General features: G+C 36.8%; 3 protein-coding genes across 5 annotated transcripts in view; 1 reads left to right on the forward strand and 2 right to left on the reverse strand.

The window, feature by feature from the left end:
* The window catches only part of LOC100882988 (scavenger receptor class B member 1), a 51802-nt gene extending 41959 nt beyond the window's left edge, over positions 1 to 9843 (reverse strand). The window contains exon 1 of one of the 3 annotated variants that reach the window (XM_012280709.2): positions 9684 to 9843. In XM_012280709.2, coding sequence (XP_012136099.2) covers positions 9684 to 9717 — 34 coding nt within the window. In that variant the 5' untranslated portion in view covers positions 9718 to 9843. Of the gene's footprint in view, positions 1 to 8681; positions 8701 to 9683 lie in introns of those variants that run through there. The other 2 variants (XM_012280710.2, XM_076533069.1) reach the window with 2 other exon arrangements.
* A 2574-nt stretch (positions 9844 to 12417) lies between these two features.
* On the reverse strand, positions 12418 to 14183 carry LOC105661927 (uncharacterized). Its single transcript, XM_012280712.2, has 3 exons — positions 13629 to 14183; positions 12870 to 13058; positions 12418 to 12693 (listed from the first exon to the last, which is right to left on the reverse strand). The coding sequence occupies exons 1-3, from the start codon at positions 13996 to 13998 to the stop codon at positions 12614 to 12616; spliced, it is 639 nt and encodes a 212-aa protein (XP_012136102.1). The 5' UTR covers positions 13999 to 14183; the 3' UTR covers positions 12418 to 12613.
* Positions 14184 to 14221: 38 nt separating this feature from the next.
* Positions 14222 to 25145, forward strand: LOC100882875 (uncharacterized). Its single transcript, XM_012280713.2, has 5 exons — positions 14222 to 14871; positions 15096 to 18521; positions 18773 to 18913; positions 19135 to 21093; positions 21292 to 25145. The coding sequence occupies exons 1-5, from the start codon at positions 14500 to 14502 to the stop codon at positions 23185 to 23187; spliced, it is 7794 nt and encodes a 2597-aa protein (XP_012136103.2). The 5' UTR covers positions 14222 to 14499; the 3' UTR covers positions 23188 to 25145.
* The last annotated feature ends 320 nt before the right edge of the window (positions 25146 to 25465 follow it).

A 25465-nucleotide genomic window follows, 5' to 3' on the forward strand; every position in this document is an offset into this window, starting at 1 on the left:
AAGTTCGACAACTTGAAGATGTAAAAATATAGAAATGTAAAAGTTGAGAAGTTCAGATTTCATAGAGCCCCGAACGCGCGAAATTATCGAGAACCTACTTATTTTGTTCACCCAGCGAATGTCTCAAATCGTATCCATAAATAAAACGTACCCATCTTAAAAAGATTAATAATCCATTCCGTACATATTATAATATAAAATACAATTCTGAAATATGAATATTTACACCTATCTATGAAAAGAGAAATTCAATTTCCGTCGAATTCTTTAACATAGATAATCTCTCCCATAATTTTCAAGCATCGACTAAAACAAAATCTAAGTTGCAAAGCAAAGAATTGTGCAATGTAATTGCTATCGTACTAATATCAAAGTATGAAAATGAAAACATGTTCGCTGTATTTCTTTTTAATTGTCACCACTTTTTGCGTCGACTTGTAAGTCATATAGCACAAACATGCATAATTGTGTCTAGTTTATGAAGGATGTGTGTTTCACGGATTACCAAGAATTACTCTGTTTATCTGACTATTCCAGTACGATTCGATCAGCAATCTACGACTGAAATGATACAAATGAAAAAAAAAGAAAACTGATAAATTCATGGTTTCACATTCCCGTGTAATGCTAATGTAATTGATGTACATGCTAAAGATGTATAATTCGAAATATTCCGTGCCACGTATCGGATTAAAGCGACACACAAACCTATTTCCCTACGTTTTGCTTTCTATTCGACTTTTTCACAATCCGAATTTTATATTGACTCAAAAATAGCATTAGTATCAGCGGGTTTAATTTTCAATTATTTTTCTTGTAAAAAGTTGCAGGTTTTCAACTTTCCTGTTAAAAATTTTCAAACTTAATTTATACACATTTCCAAATCACACATTTTTAGGTTATGGATTATATTGTACAAATACAGTTTTGCAAAATTATTGCTCTTACGGGTGTTATACAATAGATTTCGAACTAATTCGCAGCATTCTCGTTCTTACTACAGAAAATTTTGCTGACATCACGAAACTGCTAATTACATGAAAAACAAATATTTTATCCAGCACGAAAAAATTGATTACTTTATTATCATTTCCGATTTTTTCGATATCATCTCTTTTTTTATTTAGAATGCAAGTCTTCCATTTAAACATGCATTCGTATTTTTAGCGATATTTCTACTCAAATTAATTTCTTGTATATTCTATTTCTGATCATTTTATATATAATTAACATGTCGATCTTTTGTTATCTAAAATTTGTGGAACGTCCGAAAAAATCGTTTTCCGACTAACAATTTGAACGACCGTGACCTTTAATTTTTCAGAACTTCAGGAGCGTAATTTCATGAATATTAACGTAACGCGCTCACTGGGTACAAAACAAGCGCCGCATTACGCGTTACAATAACCGTTAATTAACCGAAAGGATAATTCATCTATTTTCCAGGCAACGGAGTCTAACAATAAAGTCGAACGGACAGACTAGCGTGTAAATTTTGATTTATGATCCTTCTCCACTGTCCATACACTGTTTCTTCAACGTGGAAACGATAACTCAAACTGGTAAGTCGAATGTAGGTTACTATTCGATTAAGTTGACGTTAGAAGTAGGTCAGGTCTGGGTCAAATCGTGGATTAGATACACATAATTTGTTTTGTATAATTTTATCTGGTTTATATTCTTTTACTTTCACACGTGCCGTTCGCGTTATATAATCGTCTACGTTGTTATAAACGATAAACACGTGTTTGCATGAAATTACGGATTTTTATTATAATTCTCTATTTGACGATAGATCTAGTTAGATTTTTTTCAAATACAGTATACGTTAAGATACTAGCAATATTTTTCGTCGAGTTAGGTTAAGTTTGAAATTTAACAAAAATATATTTGGATGATTAAATCGCTTAACCGAATCAGTAAACGGATAAATCACTTCAGAGACACTAAGAAAATTGTAATCAAACGCACATACGTGATTTATCATCTAACACTTTTTTTATTGGCTTAATGAGATTCGGTATTCGATATCAAAAAACTGTCATGATGTATATCTTAAATTATTTCTTAGGATTCTGCCCCACTATGTGTTCGTTACATAATTTCTGCAATTTCACACTAGTAATCCAAAGTCTAGAATCGTCTACATCGTATTTCTTTTTACAAAAAATTACCAACCCTATTATCATTTTTCATTTTCCAACCACGTTCTTATTTTACAAAGTATTATGCGTAGCTGATTAAAATACGTTGCAGTGTTAATATCTGCTGCATTTTATCGAGAAACTGATTTCCTCAAAACAATTAATCAAGTTATAATTTTGAGGTCAAAACTTTGCGATCGAAGCATGTACAAGATTAGAGTTCAAAGATAATTCAATACGTATGAAATAAATAAACGGAGGTTTCGTCATTGCGGAAGATTCGTGTCCGAAGAAAATATGAATGAAAATTTTATTGATGACCCGATAACATCCGGGCAATTGAATTATCTTTACATTCGTATCGAAAATTATGTAATTTGATATCTTGTAACTTCTTTAGATTTAACGTTGCACTTCTTCGCGATTATGTAATTGAATCCTTGTTCCTTTGCAGAACTATTGACTATGCCATCGAACTATGTATCTATAAAAAGATTAATCCTTGAACGACAATAGCTGAGTTAATCGTGATATAAATCTTCTTATCATATACAGTCATGTGTAGTTTAATTTTATTTAAACTTTTACAGAAAGTATAGCGGAAAATATAGAGACATTTTGTAGGTTAGGTTTTATAGGTTAGGCTAAGTCAGAACTTTCCAAATTCTGCTTCTAAATTTATTGGTATGTTATTAATTCATTTTTAATGAATTGTGTTAAGCATTTAAATATAAAGTATTGAAAATAGTAAAACAATATTTATTCAGCTCCACTTTTTCTTTTATAATATGCATTATAAGCGAGTGCAAAACGTTGCTGTTCTTAACATGATGAATTTTTTAATTTTTCTTTCAATTTTCAAATTTGACTTGTTAATTCCTCATCTCACATTAATACTAATCCTCTTAATAATTTAGTCGCATAAAATTTGAATCCACCGTGACTAAGCTAGTGCAGTTAGCTACGCAGTTGTCTTATATTTCAAAAGAGATTAAAACAAGGTTCCACTGAACGTGAAGGTTATAAAGGGAACTATCTATAAAAAAAACAATAAAATGCTCATTCTTGTCGATGAACTTGGGTCTCCTTGACTCCTCGTCTCGTCGATCCTTTTTCCATTCACAAAGAACTTCTGCATCCGTATTACATATCATCGATAAAAAAGATCGTTCGTGCATTTCAAATTTTAAAAACGATTCATTTGGTTGATGAGCAGGGTGACATTGGACAGTAGGTGAATTGTCCTCATTTATTATCATCAACGATCGTATATACAAAAGAAACATCGAATTTTATAGAATATCTTGATGTCCGGACATCTTGATGACTCTTTTTATAGTATCTTTCAAAACATGATATTTTTTTATGAAAATGAAGCTTATCGTATTGATCAGTTATGGGTGCTTTCGATGAAGAAACGAGCAGCAGAAAATAGTTCTGTTTGTGTCACAATTTGGGAAATTTGATACGTGCATAAGAATTACATTGTAACAACATTTTAATGGCGTACAGTAAGTTGTATGAAATAGTATGTGGTTCTAAATGAACTTTACTCACATATTAACATATGTAACGTGGCAAATGTGATGTGACAAGTGGTACGTGCATAAGTATTATATTGTATCAACATTTTAATCATGTACAGTAAATAGTATGAAATAGTATATGGTTTTACATGAACTTTACTCACATATTAACATATGTGATGTGACAAGTACTTATGACAGAAATATCTATTACTTTAAAATTCTTTGAAACTGACTTAACTTTACAAGTCTTCTTGTTGATATACTTATAGCAATTTTCACTCTTGGTAAATTTTGATGAGTGAATTTGATGAGTGAGTGATTCTAATCAGTGAGTAAATTTAAGACCACTGAAATTATACCTATCTACCCTCACATTAGTTTTAAAAGAATTTATACCTTCCAAATTCAAAATACTATAACTATTTTCTTTATCAAATTTTCTGATCACTATCTTGCAGACCAATCGAATCCCCAAGCGTACTACGATTAAGTCCACAAAAAGAAAAAAACTATATACGAGAGACAAGATTTTTTCTTTAATTCATGCTCAGCGATATAAAAAGTCAGGATTAGCAGCGGTTCGCATATCGTGGCCGTTTATAGTGCATGTTATTTTCGTGCGAGCCTTAAAAATGTCGATTTCAGCTAGGGCCGCGTTTCGGACAAAGGCTAAAAGGGTTTCGCAGCGTGACGTCAATGGACGAAAAGGAAAAACAAATGGACGGGGAATTTCAAAGCTAGTCTACCTGTTCTTGTTTTCCAACCAGTTTCTTTTACATAAAAACAGACTGTTGGAAGCGTGGCTATTTTCTCAACGTGCACTGTTTCTGAAACAGTCACATATGATAAAAGTAAAAGTAACTCCAATTAAGTTAAAAGATAATAAATGTTGAGAGACATTTAATGGATGTAGGAGACCAATAATGCATCATTTGTTTAAATTAAAACGTGGAACGATTATTTAAATATTGGACATCTCGGTTGCGTTGGTCATCGATAAAGGATTTTTTGATGTTGATTAAATTCGATTGACAGTTCGTCGTGAAATGTTATTGATTGAAATAATATAAATCTGTCGTCGAAAATTAAGTAGAGACATTAATTGTTATTAGCCGCTGATTTAAAATATCAATTTCTATTCATCGAATGTAAAGTTTGAAATTTTATTAAAGTTTAATGCATGCATATAATATATGTTAATATAGTATTAACATATTACACATTACTAATGTTATTTATGTATATAATATCGCTTCATGTTATTTATGTATGTAATATCGCTTAATGTTATTCATGTATATATCACTTAATGTTAATTATTAATATTATTAGAATTAAATATTATTGATAAATAAGAAATCAATACTTGAGCTCTTATTAAATACAGTAGACTCGTACAATTATGTCTGCTGATTGTACTTTAAAAGGGAAGTAATGCCGCGTGTAAATCTTTGTGACGTTTTAAAGCGATGTTTTGACGTGAAACATTTTTTGTAATCGTTCGTAAAAGAATTATGTTCATGTTTCTTATGTGACCCAGTAAGGATGACCTCATATTAATTCAGCGAAAATTCGCAACACTTTTACCGTAGTAAAGAATGGCTTTGCCGCTTTGCAATTAAAACGTAGGTCAAATGATATCGAGTTATCGTTTAATAAATGCAAATGCATGAAAAGAACAAAAGGGAGTCGTACTGGGGTCATTAGGTCTGTTACTTCTTTCTATCTACGTATAACGATGAGAGACATAATATTCTGCATACTCTTATATATTGCAAATTCTCTTTTTTCGAGTCTAGGTGTATTATAATGTAAATTGTGAACTCTTTATTACTGCTTCAAAATGTAATGTAGATAATATATTTTATTTAGTCTTTTGTTTTTTAATGGACTAATAGTCTTGCCTTACAATTCTTAGTTTTATTAATTTGTTAAAGTGGTTTTCATATGACTGGTTCTTCTAAGTGGTTCTTAAGAATAATAAATAGTAAATATTTCTTTTAAAATTATTTTCAATATTTTCTTAGATTTTAGTCAAGAAAATATAGAATTAACTATAATAAGATTAAATCTAATCCTACAATGGTACATAATTTTTAAACGTTGCCCAACTTAACCTCAAAATGGTACACGTGTGCTATGTATATACACCACACACGTTATATGAATGTCACATCAGAAACGTAAAAATGAAAAATAACTAAAATCGACAAAATTGTATATTCATGCTTTCGTCATAAAGGGGATAATGCAATGAAAGCAATTAGAATTGTGACTAACATGAAACGTTCTCTTATTTGTAACAAAATAACTACGCATTTGAATTGTATCAGTAACGTGCAATTAATCGACATATACGATCACAATTAAGGCATGATAAAAAAGTTATTTTTTACGAAATCTAGTCTGTTAGGTAATCAATCACTCTGTCGTCAATATTGACGATTTCCGTTTTCTGTCGTTCCAGTTTCACGATGAATAAACAAAATTATAGTGGTAGGAAAAAGTGGTAATTAAAACGTGGTATTACCTGCACGTTGTCGATCAATATATACTTTAATATAATAAAAATAGAAGTACTAAACATGGATAAAGTAGAAAATTTACGAAATCTGAAATTCAGTAACTTTTAAATTTTTACGTTGATACTAAATTTCAAATTAAAAAATTTTAAAGTTTGTGAATTTGGAGACTTGGAAACTTAGGAACTGGAAAATTTAGAAAATTCAAAATAGAAAAAGCTTGAAAATTTAGTTCTGAATCTTTGTAATTCCAAATTTTCAGGTTTTAACAAATGTAAATTGTACTTTTAATCTAATTTTTTCAGTTTTAATTTTCGTTGACATTAAACTAGCAGTGTTACAGATCATTCTTATAATCAGACGTTATATCAAACGTATCAATTGTAAACATTCATGTTTTTTTAACAAGCGTACAAATTACAAAATTGCAAACCTTCCGGGTGTTTGCTTAACTTGTCATAATTCATCAAACGATCTGACATGTGATGAAACGCGTCAAATTTTTTTAATGCACTGTGAATAATGGAATAAAACTTGTTACCTTGATTGATTGATCGTCATGAGTATAATTTTCAATTCAGCTTTTATAATGCTATTATTACCTTACAATTACGTGCTAATTAATTTGATATAGTACAAAGTGGAATGAAAGTTACAAAATGATTTAGAAACACGTAAAAACTTCTTTATTATATAACTATTTTCATAGAGTATTTTATATAATAAAGTTTATGGAAATAATGGTTAATTTTGAAAAATAATTCGTAAGTCTCTTAACATTTTTCTTTTTTCTATTTTTTAAATTTATTAATATTTTGTTGTAAAATATTGTGAAAAGGTGTTATAAGAAGTAGAAATATTTGCAAAGTGGGTAATAAGGAAACTATTTTCTGGAATTAAAGAAAAATTCCATTTTACAAATTAGTGTTATATTGAAGACTAGATAAAAATAGTCATTGAATAAAAAAAATTATTGCAATTTTAATTTCAGCTGGTGCTGCAATTATTATTATCCTTCAAAGATATAATCTTTTATCAGCTTTTTTGTCGTTTCCTTACAGACTATGTTAATTCTAGATTTCATAAGAAATGATAGATTACTAATTGTAGAGTCAGACGTATTCTGTTTCTATTTCTACAAAGGAAATATACATTTTTACAAAAAAATCATCTAACGCGATGTGTGTGCGTATATGTATGTCAACATCCGTCTTTTAATTTTCCTTCTGTTTATAAACAAATTCTTGTTATTGTGCAAATAAATGCAAATAAGTTGGATTTAAAATATCTACATAATATCATAACAGAGAATTACATATATTTATAAAGAAAATTTGGAAAATTCGAGTTTTTAGATGTAAAATTTAATATTTTCATAATTTAGACATTGTCAAATGCAGAAATTCGGGAAATTATCAATTAAAAAATTAAAAATTTGAAATTTTAATAAATCTAGTGTACTTTTGTACTTCGTTATTTGCTAACGTCATAGTGATCTGTATAAATTATCCACGATTCAATCATTTCAACACAAGGTTTTTCATTTAGTCACGGAAGACGTCAAAACCATTGATTTGTCATGATTGCAGTATTAATATTTCCTGGTATTTTATTAACGTTGATACAAATGAGGCACGATTTTGCGTCTTCGTTTTGTGCATTCGAGATTCAACACGATAATCAGTGCTTTAATTTCGCCAAATTTAGATCAGCACTATCGTTGCGGAGGGCTGTGGATTTTCGTCCATTCTAATTTCCTGATTTCCCAACATCCTAATTTCCTAATTTCTAATTCCAAAGTTTCCAATTCTCTAGTTACCTAATCTCTAAAGCTCCAAATCCCCAAATCCCTAAATCCCCAAATCCCCAAATCCTCAAATCCCCAAATCCTCAAATTTCCAAATCTTCAAATCTCAAATTTTCAAATGTCCAGATCTCCTGACTTTCAAATCTTCAAATTCCCAAATCTCTAAACCCCCAAATCCCCAAATTCCCAAATCTTCAAACCCTCAAATCCCCAAATTCCCAAATCTCCAAACCCCCAAATTCCCAAATTCCCAAATCCTCAAATGCCCAAAATCTCCAAATCCCCAAATCCCCAAATCCTCAAATGCCCAAAATCTCCAAATCCACAAAATCCCAAATCTCCAAACTCTCAAATCCCCAAATTCCCAAATCTCCAACCCCAAATCCCCAAATTCCCAAATCCTCAAATCCTCAAATCCCCAAATCCCCAAATCTCCAAATCCCCAAATACCCAAATACCCAAATCCTCAACTGCCCAAAATCTCCAAATCCCCAAATTACAAGATCCTCTAATCTCCAAGTCCCCAAATTCCCAAGCTATCAGCTTCCAATATCCCAACTTCCCAAAATTCTCTCTACAAAAATCCCAGTTACAACTACACACAAATATACACTATAACAACATGATTATTCGAAACGTTACCTGTCCAATTTTAACGGTTAAATGCATAGCAACTCACACATAGAAACCGAAAACATTGAATTTCCATTTCACGTTGATTTTCACCCGAACGTTGTACGAGATGTAAATTGTAATTCAGGTTAACTGTCCCGGTATATTTACGGTCATGGTCATTTCGCAATTTGTATTTAAGAACACGCCGCTCTTGTCACATTCTCCTCAATGAGGAAGAAAGAATCAAAACAATGACGATTACAAGCTTCGTTCGCACAGATAGAGAATGAAAAACAAACTTCATCCTTGTAGCGGAATTCGAATGAAATCTTTTTGTCACAATTATGTTATTTACTGATTGCACTAATGTAATTGACGGGAAAATAACTTCCAAGCATTTAATTGAAGAAAGTAGACCTACTTACGAAACTTGTAGGTTATGTTGAAAACTGACTGTTTTGTGCAAGTATGGTGGATAAGATGGAGAATGGTACAGTGATTTTATTATTATTACAAAATGAGTGTGTAAGACTTGCAACACTCTTAACTGAGTTAGCCTATACATTATTGTAGTATGTTGGAAAATATAATTTTTCGATTTTACTGATGTTATGGTGATATTAATTTGTGTTCTAAATTGTAACACATCTTACATCTGATATTGATAAATTAAAAAAAATTTAACTAGCTTTGAAGCTTCGTCTGTAATTTATTTTTATTTAAATGTGAGTAATGTAATTGTCAACAGAAGATTTATATTTAAAATTCTTAATGTTCTACTAATGTAATCAGTATGAGTACCTATAGTCTCCACAATTGACACACGTTATAATTTTTTTAAATTTTCAATTTATTTCTGTCAAATTTAAAATACTTGCGAGATAAATGTAAAATTGAAATATATGTGTCGACTACATATATTGATGTAAAGAAAATATTTAAGAGCACCATATGCAGTTACTTATAAAAATGTAATTATAATTTAAGATCATATAGACCTAAGATTTGAATAAAATAGTTGTGGCCATTAAATAGTTATGGTCTTATAAAGGGATTTCTTACTTACGGATTATTTTCGGTATCCTAGCGTAACAGAACATCTTGAACAATGAAATTCCACACTTCACACCAGGCCGATCACGATTTCCGAATTATAATTTCGATTTTGGAGAAGAATTTCAGTGCAGTATTGGACGTCTTCAACGACGACCACTCTAGCACTGAACGCAATAGTTCGATTCGTCGGGGACGTTTTTTTCTTCCTTTTTCGAAACATTCTGAAATCGTTCACTGATAACCGACAGTTGCCTCTACGGACTGATAAGGAATTGGATCGTCCGTTTAGAGCTATAACATACTATGTATTAGAAGTTGCGTGGGTGTTATATTATTATAAAATCATTAGGCATTACATAACAGTCGATAGTTAATTAAATTGTTTCGTTGATGTAATTTGTTATTCTCGTACATATTGAATTAAACGATAGGGAATGTTTTTTTATTTTTTTCTTTGTATCGATTGTGATTCATGTGGAATAACATGGATAGGTTTGCAATTTAATTATTAATATGTTTATGATTAGTGCGTATGCGTGGCTGCGATACTTAACCTTTGACGTCAGAATCGGTCACTGTATTTCTATTTATTGGATCATGCATCAATTGTTTGATAACCGATGACTTTATGGTGTACGGGAAGAAATGTAAAATTGCAGAGGTGGATTGAGATATTCATTTTTATATGACTTTGGGATTTGGAAATTTTTGAATATTGGGATTCTTTTATTTTGCAGATTTGGGGATTTGAAGTTTTGGAACATTAGAACTTTGATCATTTCTTTGGTTATTAATGTATAAGTCTTTGAATCTTTGAATCTTTGAATAGACTGACTCCTTGTTAACTTTTTAAAAATTAACCTAATACTTCATACAAAGTGTTCCATAGAATCTACATAAAAAAGCGTACAAATCCATTTAAAAAATTCATGACTGAAATCTCGGAAATAACCTTGGAAAAAATACATCACATCGTACGTGTCCGTTTGAGTCAATTCCTCGAGCATTCCCTGATATTATTGATAGTAGCAAAGATATTGTTCTGTAGCAGTCACTGAGATACTTTATATGAATATTGTAAATGTAGGTCATAAATGACCCAGCTTTTTCAAAGGTTATGTTTCAACATTAGTACACTTGTATTAGGTCAATACATAAATCTAATTTTAACTTAAGATATTTTTTCACAAAACGAAGAATTGAATTTGTCTGAGTTATCCACGAAATTGATCTTATAATTTATGTAAATGAATGAAATTGATCTGACATTATCAATGGTATCATGACTTTATGATTTCCTGTCTCAAACATAAAATTTGGGTTACAAAGGTTAAACGTAATCGAATGTAATTTGTAACATTGCGATCGACGTTTTGTTATGAATCACTTTTTATAAATACATTTTAATAAGTTGATAAGCAGATTTCTAAAAACCGCTCTCGTTTATGACCTTCGATAACGTGAAAGATTCATACTGGACGAATCTGCGTTGTGTGCTACGGATGTCAACCCATGAGTTGGCGCGTGACTCAAAGTAAAAGAGTGCCTCACCGTGAACACTTGACCGAGCAAAGATGGTGCAATTTTCATTCTTTAAAAGTGCAAAGCATTCGAACCGAGTTTATAAATATTTCGAACGAGCACCAACAAGTTACAGATGTCAACCCATGAGTTGACGCGTGACCCAAAGTAAAAGAAGCTCCACCGTAAACACTTCCAGCGTTACATTTCGACAAATAAGAGTAATGACAATAACAACTGCATCACGCAATTCGCAATATCTCACTCTCGTGTTTGCCTGTCATTGTTTTTCGCCTAATTGCGATCGCTCGAGCCAATATTACCGAAAATACGTGTGAGGCGTCCATTTTCTATTCTGACCAATTGTAGTTCTTCTAAACACCTCTTCACGCGCCAACTCATGGATTGACATCGGTATACAGTATCGTCTTACACGATTACCAAGTTTACGGTCAAAAATTAAAAAATTCTAGTAGTTCTTCTAAACACCTCTTCACGCGCTAACTCATAGGTTGACATCGGTACATCGACTGTTATGCCTTATCAGTTGTATTTTTGTACGTATTTCTGGACGATGCAACGCATGGGATATCAGTAAATAAAACTGAAAGTGCATTCGTATAGAATTCGAGAAAACGTGATTCTTAAACTAAACGGCACACATATCGCGTGCCGAGAAATGAACTCAGATTTCATGAATCTGGAAACATTTTTGCATTATAATTTCTTAAAAATTAGGTTAATGTATATTATTAATAAACATTGCTTATGTTTATTGAGTCTTCTATTCATTGTCATCATTAAAATATTGAAAATCCGGAAATAGTGTCTAGACCCCATGTTTCTAGTAATACGAGTGTTACAACAGTGCTACGAAATATAATAAAAATAATTTGAATTTATGATTCAGCCCGAAGCGACTAATCAAACGAAAGTGTATTACAAATCGGCATACTTGGCCCTGTTACGGTATTTCTAGTTTCACGTACATTTTTAAATAACAAGTCATTAACATTGCAACATAATCCATGCAAGTGGTCTATACACCCGATTAGCATATTCAACAACTTTCAACCGAGTGAAAACCCTGGAAATGCTTTTTTTTGTATACAGGAACAACTTTCACGCCAAATAATTTCGGGTTCAAGGATGCTAATTAGATTGCTATTACTATGAATCTGTGAAATTTGTAAGTACACATAGATTTTAATATAAACACATCATTACTGAGTAAATTGGCAGTATATTTAGTTGACGTTATTAGATCTGCACATATACTTTGTAGGAGTTATTTTTCTCTTTATACTTATAGTTCAATGTTACATGTATTTTTAATAAATATACACCGTTTGGAAATGTAATACTTCATTTCCTAATAAATCTACGTTTCCTTTTTCATTTCTATTTCATCTTCCTCCATCACTCTTTTTCTTTGTTACTGTTTTTCTGCTTTCGAAATTTCTTCATTTCCTCCTTGTCTTTCGCCGTTATTTTAATTCCTGAATAAAGTAAAATAAACATTTTATTAATCCCTTAAAACTTATTACCATTTTCACAGAATCTCATTCAATCACCAATATCGATTAACAATTATTTTCCCATCAACTTAAAAATATGAATAAGAATTCATATCTATTCATACCATCATAAATATTAAATTTTAATTAAACGTTACCTTGAAGACATATCTGACTGTCCGTAGAGCAAATACTCTTACAATCCTCTTCTTCCGATTCCGCGTCCTCGATATCTTTTGCATCGATCACTTTACGCGATGATTTTTTCCTCAATATGCTCATAGCAGTCTTACATTTTTTACGATCCTTAATTTGATCGGCTTCTTGCGTCTCACTGACCAACGACGCTGTTACAGAAACGAGTAATTAGAGCAGACATTACTGGCAATGTCGCAATACTGTCTGGTTACGCAGAAGTAGTTACAGGTTTTACGTACACGTGAGAAAATTGTTTTGACAGAATATATAGAAAAAATTGATCAATTCAATTGCTATCAGCAATTGACCTGTATGCCCCAGTTTCGTCAAGTACGTAATAAATCTTTTTATTTACGTTAATCGATTATTTCTTAAATATCACTTCTGTTCACTGAAAACTTCTTTTTCGATCGTTACTCTATGAATACCTTATTTGCAATTAAAACATTTTTCGAATAGCCAACTTCGATTACAGTATAATCTTCTATTATGTTTATTGTTAATTTTATACTTTGCATTATCAAGGATTGATGAATTGTTTGACAAAATTACAAAGACAAATTTTCATTTCAACAAAAAAATATTAACAGAGGTATGCACATATCATACATGTACACATGAATTTCTAAACTGAACTAAATTAAATTAATCAACAAAATGATTCAATACTTTCAAACAACTCACTGTAACAATCCCATAAATTTTGACAGTGATCTTACTTGTAGCTTTCAGGACTTCCGGAGACAATATATCGATGTCCAACGCGTCTAGATTCAGACAGTCAATATGACGCGGACGAAGAAACTGTTCCCTTATTTCGATCGGAGGTTGAATGCATCTCAACATTAATTCTTCCAATGGGACACATTTGATATATGGTCTCGACAACCATGTGTCTTTCTTCTTCTTTTTGATCTTAGGTCGTCTAACCTTCAATGCCGTGTCTGCAGCTTCGCTTTCTTCAACCTCGATGCAGTCAGTCACAGACTCTTTACGTTTCCGTTTTCTCGCCTTCCTCTTTGCACTCGATTTTTTCTCCTGCTGCCGTTTCCATTTCCAATATTTTTGGCAATCGACGCGTCGCAACATGTTTGGAGTTTGGAATTACTTAGGTAGCCATTGAAACGTGTATTAATTTCATGAATGAGTTAAATGTTGCCTGATGTGTGTCTGACATGGCGTTTTCGGTGCATTAAATACATGTTGAATTTCGAAGGTGTCCCTCCAAAGTTGATTACATCCTTCTACGTTTTCGAATTTTGTTTGAAGCACGAAGTACAACCCTTATCGTTTGTTTCGAAATTTCATTGTACATTCGTTATCAACTTCGTTTCATATTCTCGACGAACGAAAGATGCCAAAATTTTAAGTCAATCAACATTCATAAAGATGAAATTTATAGTTTACTAATCTACGATAAACAACACAAGTAATCCACAGAAAATCCGTAGCAAAATTTTCAGTCAAATTTGAAAGGTACATTTAGGTTACTCGTTCTGGACGGGTACCAAAAATGTTCCAAGAGAAACATTTTCAAATTAACGAGTGTCACAAACTGAGGTAATCTGATCGATAAATAAACTCATCGAAATGGTCGAGAAACGAGACACGAGAGCGAAGTCCGTGTTCGAAGTAGACCGACAGAGGAGACATATGTTTAAAGATAAACTGATACAGCTCGCAGAATGTGAAGAAGTTGTTTCCGATGAAACTGTGAACGCTATTGGTCGAGTGACCGATGTGGTTCGCGCTGCTGATGACAATGCTCCCAGTAGCGACGAGTACGACGAAGAACTCGAGGAACAGTATCAAGATTTGAATCACTATCTTCAGCTGCCGAATGACACGTACTCTTTAACCGAAATCAGACCGGAGCTCCCAACTTGCGTGAAATATGGCGTTCGCTCAGGATTGACTCATATTAACATGCCCAAATTTTCACCGTTGTCGAAAGGTCACCAGGTAAATTAAGTTCTGAAAGTCTTGTATTGTGTTACAAGTTTCGCTTACAATCGTGACACGTGAACGTCGAAATTTCGGTCGATTAACATTCGCTAGTACCTCGATGTTTCAGAACCGAAACATTCTCTATAACTTAAGCTATATCAAATCCCCAGTCATAATCGTAGCAATTTCATGCTTACTGCCCTCGAGTTCTATCCACTTTCCCATTATTTCAATAACAGGGTGGAGCAACGGCGATAGCAGCGTTCGCAGCTACAACAATCTACAAGTCTCGGTGTTGGAATGAGGCGGTTATCGATCAGATCATCGAGGACGGGGATACGTTTTATTGCGAGTCGTATAAGGACATAAACACGGACGATCGTCGATTACTGTCTATCTTGGATTTGAAACGGACGCTGTGCGTGCAGAATAGGCTGACGGTGAATGTCAGTATCGAGGAAGCTGCTTACGCCGGCACGTTCCGTTCTACGGAACCCACGGGAATGCACCTAGTGAAAGCTTTGGACTTATTCTTCAAACGTCACAATGCTGGAATTCTTTCGTCACCGGTGCTCGACGTGGCCATCTGGAAGGACGCGAAGTATTACAACATATTCGACGGTCAACCCAGACTGGAAAACTGCGAGCCAGCCGCCGACGGAATCAGCGGCACGGCGAAGCTATTCCTCGTTAAAGATCTAATAGGCGTGCTCTTCATCATCTTAGAAAAGAGCAAGGTGAAGAATGAGCCATTCGTTCTTTATGCCATAGCGATCAGCGGCGTAGACCATTATACCCAGCAAGTCGACACCGACAAACCGGAAAAGCCGGACACGAAACCGCAAAGAAGACCGAGCGGTTACAAGGTGCAAGAAACGTATCGCGCAGTGGTTCAAGGTTCCTACCACGTGACTCATCCGGCGATCCCGCAACCTCTTCGTAATCGGACCTACTTGGTGATCGCCTTGGCGGCTCTGGTTTACTCGCGTCTGGTGAACGCCAACAAATGGACGAGCGCGTTGATCGACCTGATCTTCAATCAGTCCAACATATACTTCGTTGACCTGGTTCGTGTCCTCGACAAGGACCTCAGCGACCCGGAATTCGAGCTGCGTCTGGACGACATCATGGGCGACATTATTCTGGGCGCTTACTCCGCGAAGGTGAAGATCCGAACGAACGTGGTTCCCGGCTACGGGCAGAAAAAGGGCAAACTCGGTATCGACGACGGGCTGCGCGAGTTCTTCGAGACTCAGACGAACGGCCTGCTGGAGATCAAAGGCTTCTATTACGCTATTTGGAAACACGACGACACTTATTACTTCATGGACCCCTTCGCCTGCGACGACGAGGGTTTCAGGAGCGGAACGGCTGAGCTGGATGGGCATATGAAGGAAGGCGAGTCCGCCTGCGTGACGATGAATAGCTCTATTAATCAGGTGATGGAGACCATCATCGAGAACACCGGTAGCAGAGACAGGGATCCCTTCGTGATACACGGCGTCAGGGTTCTGTATGTGAAGACTGGAACCACTCCGGGTGGTCCACTGGAGAAGGTGATCTATCGGGAGAAGGGCACAAATCGAAGACCACAACCGCCGCCGATGCAGATGTTCCCAGAGGAGAAGTTCGATGCAACGATAGACATGAGGCCGAGAGTACGACCTTCAATGGACAAACTGAGGGACATGAGTGTTCAGTGTCCAGACTTGATGAAGAAGGCCGAATCGTTCATGATGACGGACGATGAGCCGCGAACTTACACGATCGTAGCACCCGAGCCGCCACCGGAACCGGAGGTAGTCGATGAAGAGGAAGAGGAAGAAGAGACCGAACATGAAGACGAAGGGTTGACGGAGGAGGAAGAAGAAAAACCCGAAATACCTGCCGAACCTACCGAAACTGTGGAACCTGTTACGAGAATCGTCAAAGGCTACAGAGTAATCAATCCTAACCGTTTGGTTGTTCAGGGTTCGAAGAACTGTTTAGACGAAGGTTTTGATTTACCGTCCAGAGGCAAGCAAGGATTGATAACAGCCCTGACGGCCATTGCTTACAGCAAACTGAAGGAGCCCACTCGATGGAGAAACATAGACGTCGATCAAGTTATCGACGTGGCTCACAAGACTTACGTCGAAGTCATAGATTGGATTCGAAAAGGGCGACCCGAGGCGAGGGAAAGAGAAATAGGCGGAGAAGGAGAAGAAGAGGAAGAGGAGGAGGAGCTGGGCGAGGGAGAAGAGGAAGAGCGATTGCTGCCCGCACCGAGTCACTTGGATATTACGATGCTGCCGGTCAGATTGAAACTCGCCGAGAACGATGTGTTTTTTAAGACGAAGATGAAGATCATCCAAGGTGAAGCTAGTCCTCTGGCAAATCTTGCCGAGGCTCTGGAATGTTACTTCAATCGATATCCACAGTTAGTGCTGGAGAATAAGCGATTGATGTATGGAATCTGGAAAGAGGGCGATCACTTCTTCCTGTTCAATCCGTACGGTAGCGACGAGGAAGGTTGGCGTCTTCGAGATTATCCTGCTTCGTTTGCCGTGGTGGGGAGTCTCAACGAACTGACCGATCTCCTTTATGGTATCATGGAGTTCAACGACCCCCTGTTCACGATTCATTTCGTGGGACTAGACACGATACAACCCGGTCTGTACGCGTCCGAGGACCCGGTAGAGGTTCCCGAGGACGCGATAGAACTCTTCAAGACGAGGTTTCTGCCAATCACGGACGACGATTTATCTAAGTTGGAGGCAGAATTGCAGGAACCGGAACCTGAAGAGATAGAGGTTATAGAGGACATCGTGCTAGGAGAAGAAGAGGAAGAGGAGGAGGAGGAGGAAGAAGAAGGCAGACGTCGCGGTAGACAGGTTGTCGAGGAAGAAGAGAAACCGCTGGTGGATCCTTTGCTCGAGATCAAAGAACAGGATCAACCCGATGCTCCGTATCGTTTGAACCTGATTCTGCTGACGTCCAACATGAAGGTCTTGGAGGAGAACGATCACGAAGAGAAACAGGTGCATGAGCAGATAGCAATGGAGAAGCTGAAATACGATCACCCGCCACCTTACGTGATGCCCTCGAATAAAACGTTGATCAAACTTCTCGAAGCGAAGCGAGCGAAGAGATCGGTTCCATCTTTGGTCTCGAGGTTCTCCATCGATTCCCGATTAGACGTGAAGAAGAAAGGAGGAATGGCTTCGATATTTATGTCGAAATCGGCTCTGGTGATGACCTTTCCCGACTCGGGGGACGATTCAAAACCCTCGAAGATGATTAAACTGTCTCCGCAGAGATACTTGTATTCTAGAATTCTGCCGATTTGTTTGATGCCTCTCAGAGCCATCAATGATATGTATATTCATCACGAAGGACAGGGGCAAGCGACGGAAGAAGAGCACAAAGATAAGAGCGACTTCGTTCTTGAAGATATACCGGAAGTACCTGTAGGAATCCGGATACGACCGCAGTTATTGCCTCTTGGACCGACTATTAAGACACCGTTGCAGGAGAAGAAACCGCCTACTTGTGTTGAAAAGAAGAAACGGAAATGTTTACTGGCTAAAGTCGACGAAGGAGATGTCCTGATGGAGAAGATCCTTTGTAACACCGAGGATCTGTTGTTGGAATTATTCTTTCCGGGATTCAAAGCGAAAGTTCAGGTTTGTAATCTAAACTTTTATTTTACTTCGAAATCGTTACAAATTCGATTGGGAACGAGATCGTAAAATTACCATACACATTAAAGACGACAATAATATTTATTGTAGTCGTAAATTGTCAGATCTGGATTTTGTGTAAAAGACGTAGAGGTCGTAAATTTAGTTTGCTTATTTTGTATTTAAACGATATTTGCGTCGCTTTTCGTTTAAAAAATTCGACTTTACGTTCCGGTTGGTTGTTGCGACAACAGACACCTGAGGAAAGAGCCGCTGATGAAAGATCAAAGACTTCGAGCAAAGCACTGCTGGACGCTCCGAGATCAACGATACGAAAGAGTGCGGTAACTGTTCAGAAGAAAGGAAAGCGGCAACGCGATGCAGCTCGTTTGCAAGTAAATGCAAGATCAATTACGAAACATGTTTCGTATTATACTATACAACTATTCTATTATATTACTACACCACTAATTTGCTATTTTATTATTTTACTGCATCATTGTTTTATTTTTTACTAATTCGCTAAATTACTAAGGACTCAAACATTAAATGTTGCCGTATTATATATTAGCATCCACTTATTAATGCACTCAATAATTTTCCTTGTTATTCAAAGCTGACCGCAGACGGGGTTCGAGTACTTCAAGGCAACATGTGTTTGGAGAACCGAGCCGAATGCGAAACGTGTCACTTCAAATCCTGTTTCTTTTCCGCGTTACTTTGCGTCCTGGCGAAGATCAAATTAGACCCGGATAATTTTCGTCCAACTACGCTGGACCAGCTGGTTTTCCTCGGCGACAAAATTTATCAGCGAACAGGAAAGCTTCGATACAAGCCGTACCGATGGTATGATCACATCGAGATCCTTGATACGATGTACAATGTAATCACGAAGCAAGCTGTTTACGCGGACCCGGAGAACTGTCAGGAGGACGAGCTGCAGTTCATAATAGAATGCTTCTTAGAGAAAAACAAGACGGGCATTCTCGTCTTCCCGAATTGTTCGTACGCCTTCTGGACAGCGAACGATCGATTTTACCTGTTCGACGCTTACGCGTGCGACGAGAATGGTAACGCCAGCGACGAGGGATTCTGCTGTCTGATGGAGTTCTGCGACCTGGATGAAATGATGAAGAGAATCGAGCGCACCCTCGACGAGAAAAAGAAACAACCGTACCGAATTTACGCAGTCTGCATAGCCCACATGGAGTCCAAAAAACGCAAGAAGAAACGGAAGAAGAAGGTGTTCCGTTGCTCGGAGAAGAAAATAGAGCCAGAGGTACGTCCAGAAGAGCCACCCGAAGAGGAGCTCTCCACCGAGTCGGAGGTCTCCCTGATCGAACAGTCGGACTGGGTGAAGGGTGACTCGAAAACGAGCCTCGTGTACGACATGACCATCCCAGGCTTCGCTCCCATCAAATACTACAACGCTTCCATGCTGGACGTGATCGTTCTGGAGAACGAAATCACTACTCCGAGGTTGGCGCCCTTCAAGAAGTCTTCGCTGAGGCTGACGAAAGGCATGGACGTGTTCGAGGCTACTAAACTGTTGGTCAGAAGGAGAATCTACGACAGGAATTTCAAGCCTCACTCGGCGGTCACGACCCCGTTGGATCTTTGCGTTATAGCCTGGTCTTTGATCCACGATCCCATCACATGGTCCGTGAGGACTGTTAGAGGGTTGTTCGATGCTAGCGTGGATTACACATTCGACAGCCTCTTAGCCACCGAAGACTCGACCGTGGCGGACATGACCGATGGTCTTCTGCCAGAATTCGAGATAGCCAACTACGTATTCAGGGTGGTGTTCGTGCCTCTGCATTATGGGACCCTGTATTCCGTAGAAGGTTGGAACCTTTCCATGTCCTTGCAGAAGATTTTCGAAACCCCTGCGTACTCTGGAGCGATCATAGTCTGCGGGGATGCTCATGTGGGAGTGATGAGGAGGAACGGGAACTGTTTCGCTTGGTGGACGGTCAGGAGGACGAAGAACTTGAGGTTCGTTACTACCGTGGATATGAAGGAGTTCTTGAAGCTGATCGTTCAGGAGATCAATCAGCCTGACGAGGCGATGTTCGTGATGAGAGTGATCACGGTGTCTTATGCTCAGAAAGTAGATCCTGATTGCAGCGATACTAAAGGGCTTCACGAACCGGTGGTGCCCAGTTCCTCTTTGCCGGAAATTCATCGAATGCCCACCGAACCTTATAATCTTGAAGCGATCTTCAGACCCACGGTTCCGGACTCTAAACCTATCTTCGTGCTCGGAACGGTTGCTTTTAACAACAGGGATGCTGTGATCGAACCGCGAGTCAAAAGATGTTACTTCGTTGCTATTTTAGCGGTGATGGTGAACAGGGATATTATCCAAAGCCCCATACCGGGGATGGTGGATAAAATTCTTGAGGTGGCTGAGGCGGTGTACAGGGAATTCTCGGAGCCGAAGTTTCATACTAAGCATATTTTACGTAATGTTACGCTGATGAACAGGATATTCGATTTCCGTGATTGCGCGTCACCTTTGGTTACACTCACGCTAAATCCTCGGACCATGAGGACGGATTATTACGTTCAAGTTAGTTTTCTCTTTGTTATTTTTTAAACGATGTTTTTATGATGCAGGGTGATTCATGTTTTCTGTATCCATAGTATTTATTAAATCTCTTATTAATTGAATTCTGACTTACACAGTAATTTGCTTCTTATATTAGAGATGAACAAATTTTAAAGTTACGAATTTTCTGATAAATAACCGCCATCAATTATTTGACAGTTAAGAAGACATCTGCGAAAGTACTTCAAATCGCACACAAGCGGCATTTTACAATTCACGAACTGCTGCTACGGTTTCTGGTACTCGAGAGCTACGAATGCATACTACTACTTAGATCCTTATCAGTGCAACGAGAAAGGAAGAAGAGTATCGAGCAATGGCAAAGCATGTCTTTGCATATTTCCAAGCATCTGTCAAATGGTGAAGAACATGTGTCTGAATCAGTTCGAAGAGACGACAGGTTTCTTCATTCACCGAATTCACGTGGACTCGATCAACGTACCAGCCTCTAAGACCTTCAAGGAGGATCCGATGTGGTTGTACGTAGATTACCACTGGAACTTCAGGCACGCTCCCAGCATCGTGAAATCTAATACGAGGAAGAAGAAGGACGTCGAAGAGGACGAGGATCAAACGATGAAACAATTCTGGAATAATTACGCGGTTGAAGTATCCAATCTAATTTATTCAGCTTGGGGTACGATCGGTTCGTATGATTCAAGATTCGGCGATCGTGCTGGGAAAAATCAGGCCGCCATTTGCGTGGCTGTGCTGGCCATGCAATATCTGAGTCATCCATCGAGATGGGGTCCCGCCATATTGGACTCTGCAGTGATCTGCGGAGACTCCTATTACACGGAAAGCTTGAGGAGCTCTTTGAAAAAGTACACCAAGTATTTCAACGTGTTCAACTTGCAGCCCAGCTTCAAGATCTTCCCACACTCGTGGTCCATCGATTTCAAGGAAGGCATCTGCGGCATCCTTTATGGCGCCAAAAACCGAATGAGTCTAGCCAACTCGTTAGTGTTAGCCTTCGAAGAATCACCGAACGTTCTGATCGAGTGTAACAGGATCACGTTAGCCGTCTTGGCAGCCAAAGATGGATACTACGTAGCGGATCCCTGCTGGGTTGGACCTCCCTTATTCGAGAGGGATCGCGGCGCAATTTACGTGCTACGCTGCAGGAACATGAACTCACTTGTCTACGCGATTATAAAGATGCTCAACACGAACCAGAGGCTCGATTTTCGTTTGACACCTGTCTTGTTCACGTTCGAACAAGAGGACTTCAACTTCATGGACAGTAAAGTCCGTGAGACGAAGAAGAAAGTCCTGCTGGAGCCTGTGAGAACCACTCCAGGAAAGGTGGATGAACCTGTTGCACCGATACCGGGTGCTCATTCGACTCCCGAAGGAGACTCTTACCTTTTGTACAATAACAATTTCACTACTGGTTTGTTGAGGGGTCACGAGCTGGAAAATCCCGAATGGCCTTCGGTCGAACCAGTCCTGGAGGAGGAAAACAAGACCAGCATGCACGTCAGCACCACTTGGCACATTAATCTGGGACAAGCCGTACCTCTGGAGAAACCCACACCCGTGTTCGATCCGGATGCCTTAAAACATGTACCGGAAGAGTGCGAGGCTCGCGTTGTCGACTCCTTCGAGCCGCAGGTTCCGGTCGTGAGATCTGTCACCGAGTTCCTGACTGCCTGCAACGATTATCCTAGAGTCGTGGACTTCGCTGCCGATCGTGTTCTGAAGAACGAAAGGCCCCTTCATTGCACCGCTGCCCGAAGCTTCCTCACGGAAACTGCTCGAGAAGAATTCCGAGCGTGGACGAAGGATATGGCCAAGAATGTCTATAAAACGTATAAGCATCGACTTCCTAGAACTAGCGAACAGAAGGATGGTGCTGGAGAACGTGCGAGTGCTATTCATACGATTACCGAAGAAGAGACGGAGGAGAAGGATCATCCCGGTACCCCAAGAGAAGCTGCGTCGGTGGTGACGGCAGGAGAGGATACGGCGACGGAGAGAGAAGATACGGTGACGGAGGGAGAAGATGACACGGAATGGGAAGATGAAGCGGAAACTACTGCCGGCGAGGATTAAAATGTTGATTCGAAAGGAGATCAAGGGATACAAGGAGATCCGTGGTTACGGTAATCTCTTGCTGTATTGTCAAGGTGGAATTAATTCTGGAAACTGAAAATGTAGTTCTGTCCTATAACCCTCGAGAATTTGTGAGATGTTTGATAAGTTTGATGTGCAAAGAAAATTGAAAAATATGGAAAGTAAACTTGATATTTTGTCTCAGTTGATATTTTGTTGACTCTGTATGATATTTTATTGGTATTTGAAATTCCTTGAGTTGTAAAATATACATTTCCTACAAAATAAAGCGTGTAATCTATATTATTTATTATTTCATTTTTGTGAATATTTATCAATTTTTTTATTTGTCCACATCACCGCGTTTGAACGGAAGAACAAGTTTTTTCTTTATTTAAAAATGATGATATTCTTTATCGGAACAAATTGCTATTTAGGAAATGATCCAGTGAACGCGATTATTCCGTCATCCTGTTGAATACACGTTTTAAAAGATGAGATAATCGATAAAATAAAAAGTTGTTTACCTTGATGAAAGCATCTGATGTCTTGGGAAAATTTATTCAACGTCAACGGATAATCACAAAGACGCAAAGAATTTCTTTGTACGACATACACTTTCAAGGGATCAATTACACGAGCTTGTTAATCGAGTCATAATTTATTTGATGGGTAAAAACAGGCATACACTAATAATTAACGCCTTAATCACCAATGCCACATATTCGCGATTGATGTCTATAACTTTTTATTTTATTGTCCTTTATATAACTTACATATTACAACTTGCCCAGTCATACTTTTGCAATGTCAATTATTTTAAAATTATGTAAAAATATTCTTTTAAATATACATAAGTTTGAAAATAATTACTATATTGTTAAATTTCAAAATTTCGTTTATTTAACATGAAAGTGATTTACATTTTTATTATACTTTTAATTAGCACACAACTTAATTATTTTTGTCACGTATAAACATATACAATTTGATTACCAATCCACAGAGGAACAGGAGGTGAATCATGTACATTGTAAACGATATTTAATAGCATATTAATTTATTACGACAAACAGTATTTATAAGTAAATACAATTAATATTAAAAATTGTACATTGTAAAAACAATTCTCTTCGTTTAATAAAAGCATTTTATGAAAGAAAACGGTTCAAAAGTTGTTAATTTATCTTAATATACTTGATCACATATACCATTCCTGTGAACAATTTCAGGAAATAAAAACAAATAATTATTACAAAAAACGTAAAACTTACAATAAAAAGTAGATAAGTTGAATCTTGTATTGGCTGCAAATAAGAGTAAAAGAGGTATATCCAGGTCAGTTCACGAAATTTGACACAATTATTATATTGAAAGACATGCAATTATAAATATCAATAATTAATATCAAGCATAATAAGATTATTACACAAATGATGTACAAGTTCATAAAATTGTCTTGAAATTATTGTAACACCCAAATTTGTAACAACTCGAATTTTCTGTGCAAATTGAAGTTTATAGGAATTTTTAAGTAGTTTACAAAAAAGTTGTTGGGAAATTGAGAATAGAGTGGTTGTTAAAAATTGCATCAACTTTCGTGAATTCCGATCTTTACTGATCTCGAGAAGAAATTGCACACGAAAGATATAATTAGGCTTCGTCGTTGCATTCAGGATATACTTTCGCGACCCAGCATCGGCCATTTGTTTCTACACACGAGGTATTTCATTTTCCGCTTGCTCAATCTTCAACCTTAAGGTGGTTGTATCGCGAACACATTCATTATGAAACCACCATCGAATTTAATTGGATGCAAATAATAATGTCTAAACACTGACGAAATTCCGAAAAGACTACACATATCGCACCTTGCATTCAAATGGATGACATAGTAATTGGCAATATAAAGCATTCTCATGTAGCGCTTGGAAGTGTGCGAAGTTAATTCAAAAATTCTTACATTTGTAAACACCTAAATTTAAAAATGGAAGTCGAAAGTTTAATTTCTAAATTTAAAAATTTCAAAAATTGAAATCTTTATTCTGAAAATTTGTAAATATAAAAATTTGAAAGTTTACGAATTTTTCAATTTGAAAATCTCGACTCTGTTATGAAAATCTATAAATTTAAAAATCTGAGAATTTGCTTTGTAATTTTTTAATTTGACGATGTTTGTGCATTTTATAAAAAGAATGTCAAAATGTCAGAAGTTTAATTAAAAAAATTTTAGGGCAAAATTATTTTTTAATAGTTGGGCAATTTAGTGAATCTAGGA

This window comes from Megachile rotundata, chromosome 1, assembly GCF_050947335.1.
Source record: "Megachile rotundata isolate GNS110a chromosome 1, iyMegRotu1, whole genome shotgun sequence".
Classification (NCBI taxonomy): domain Eukaryota; kingdom Metazoa; phylum Arthropoda; class Insecta; order Hymenoptera; family Megachilidae; genus Megachile; species Megachile rotundata.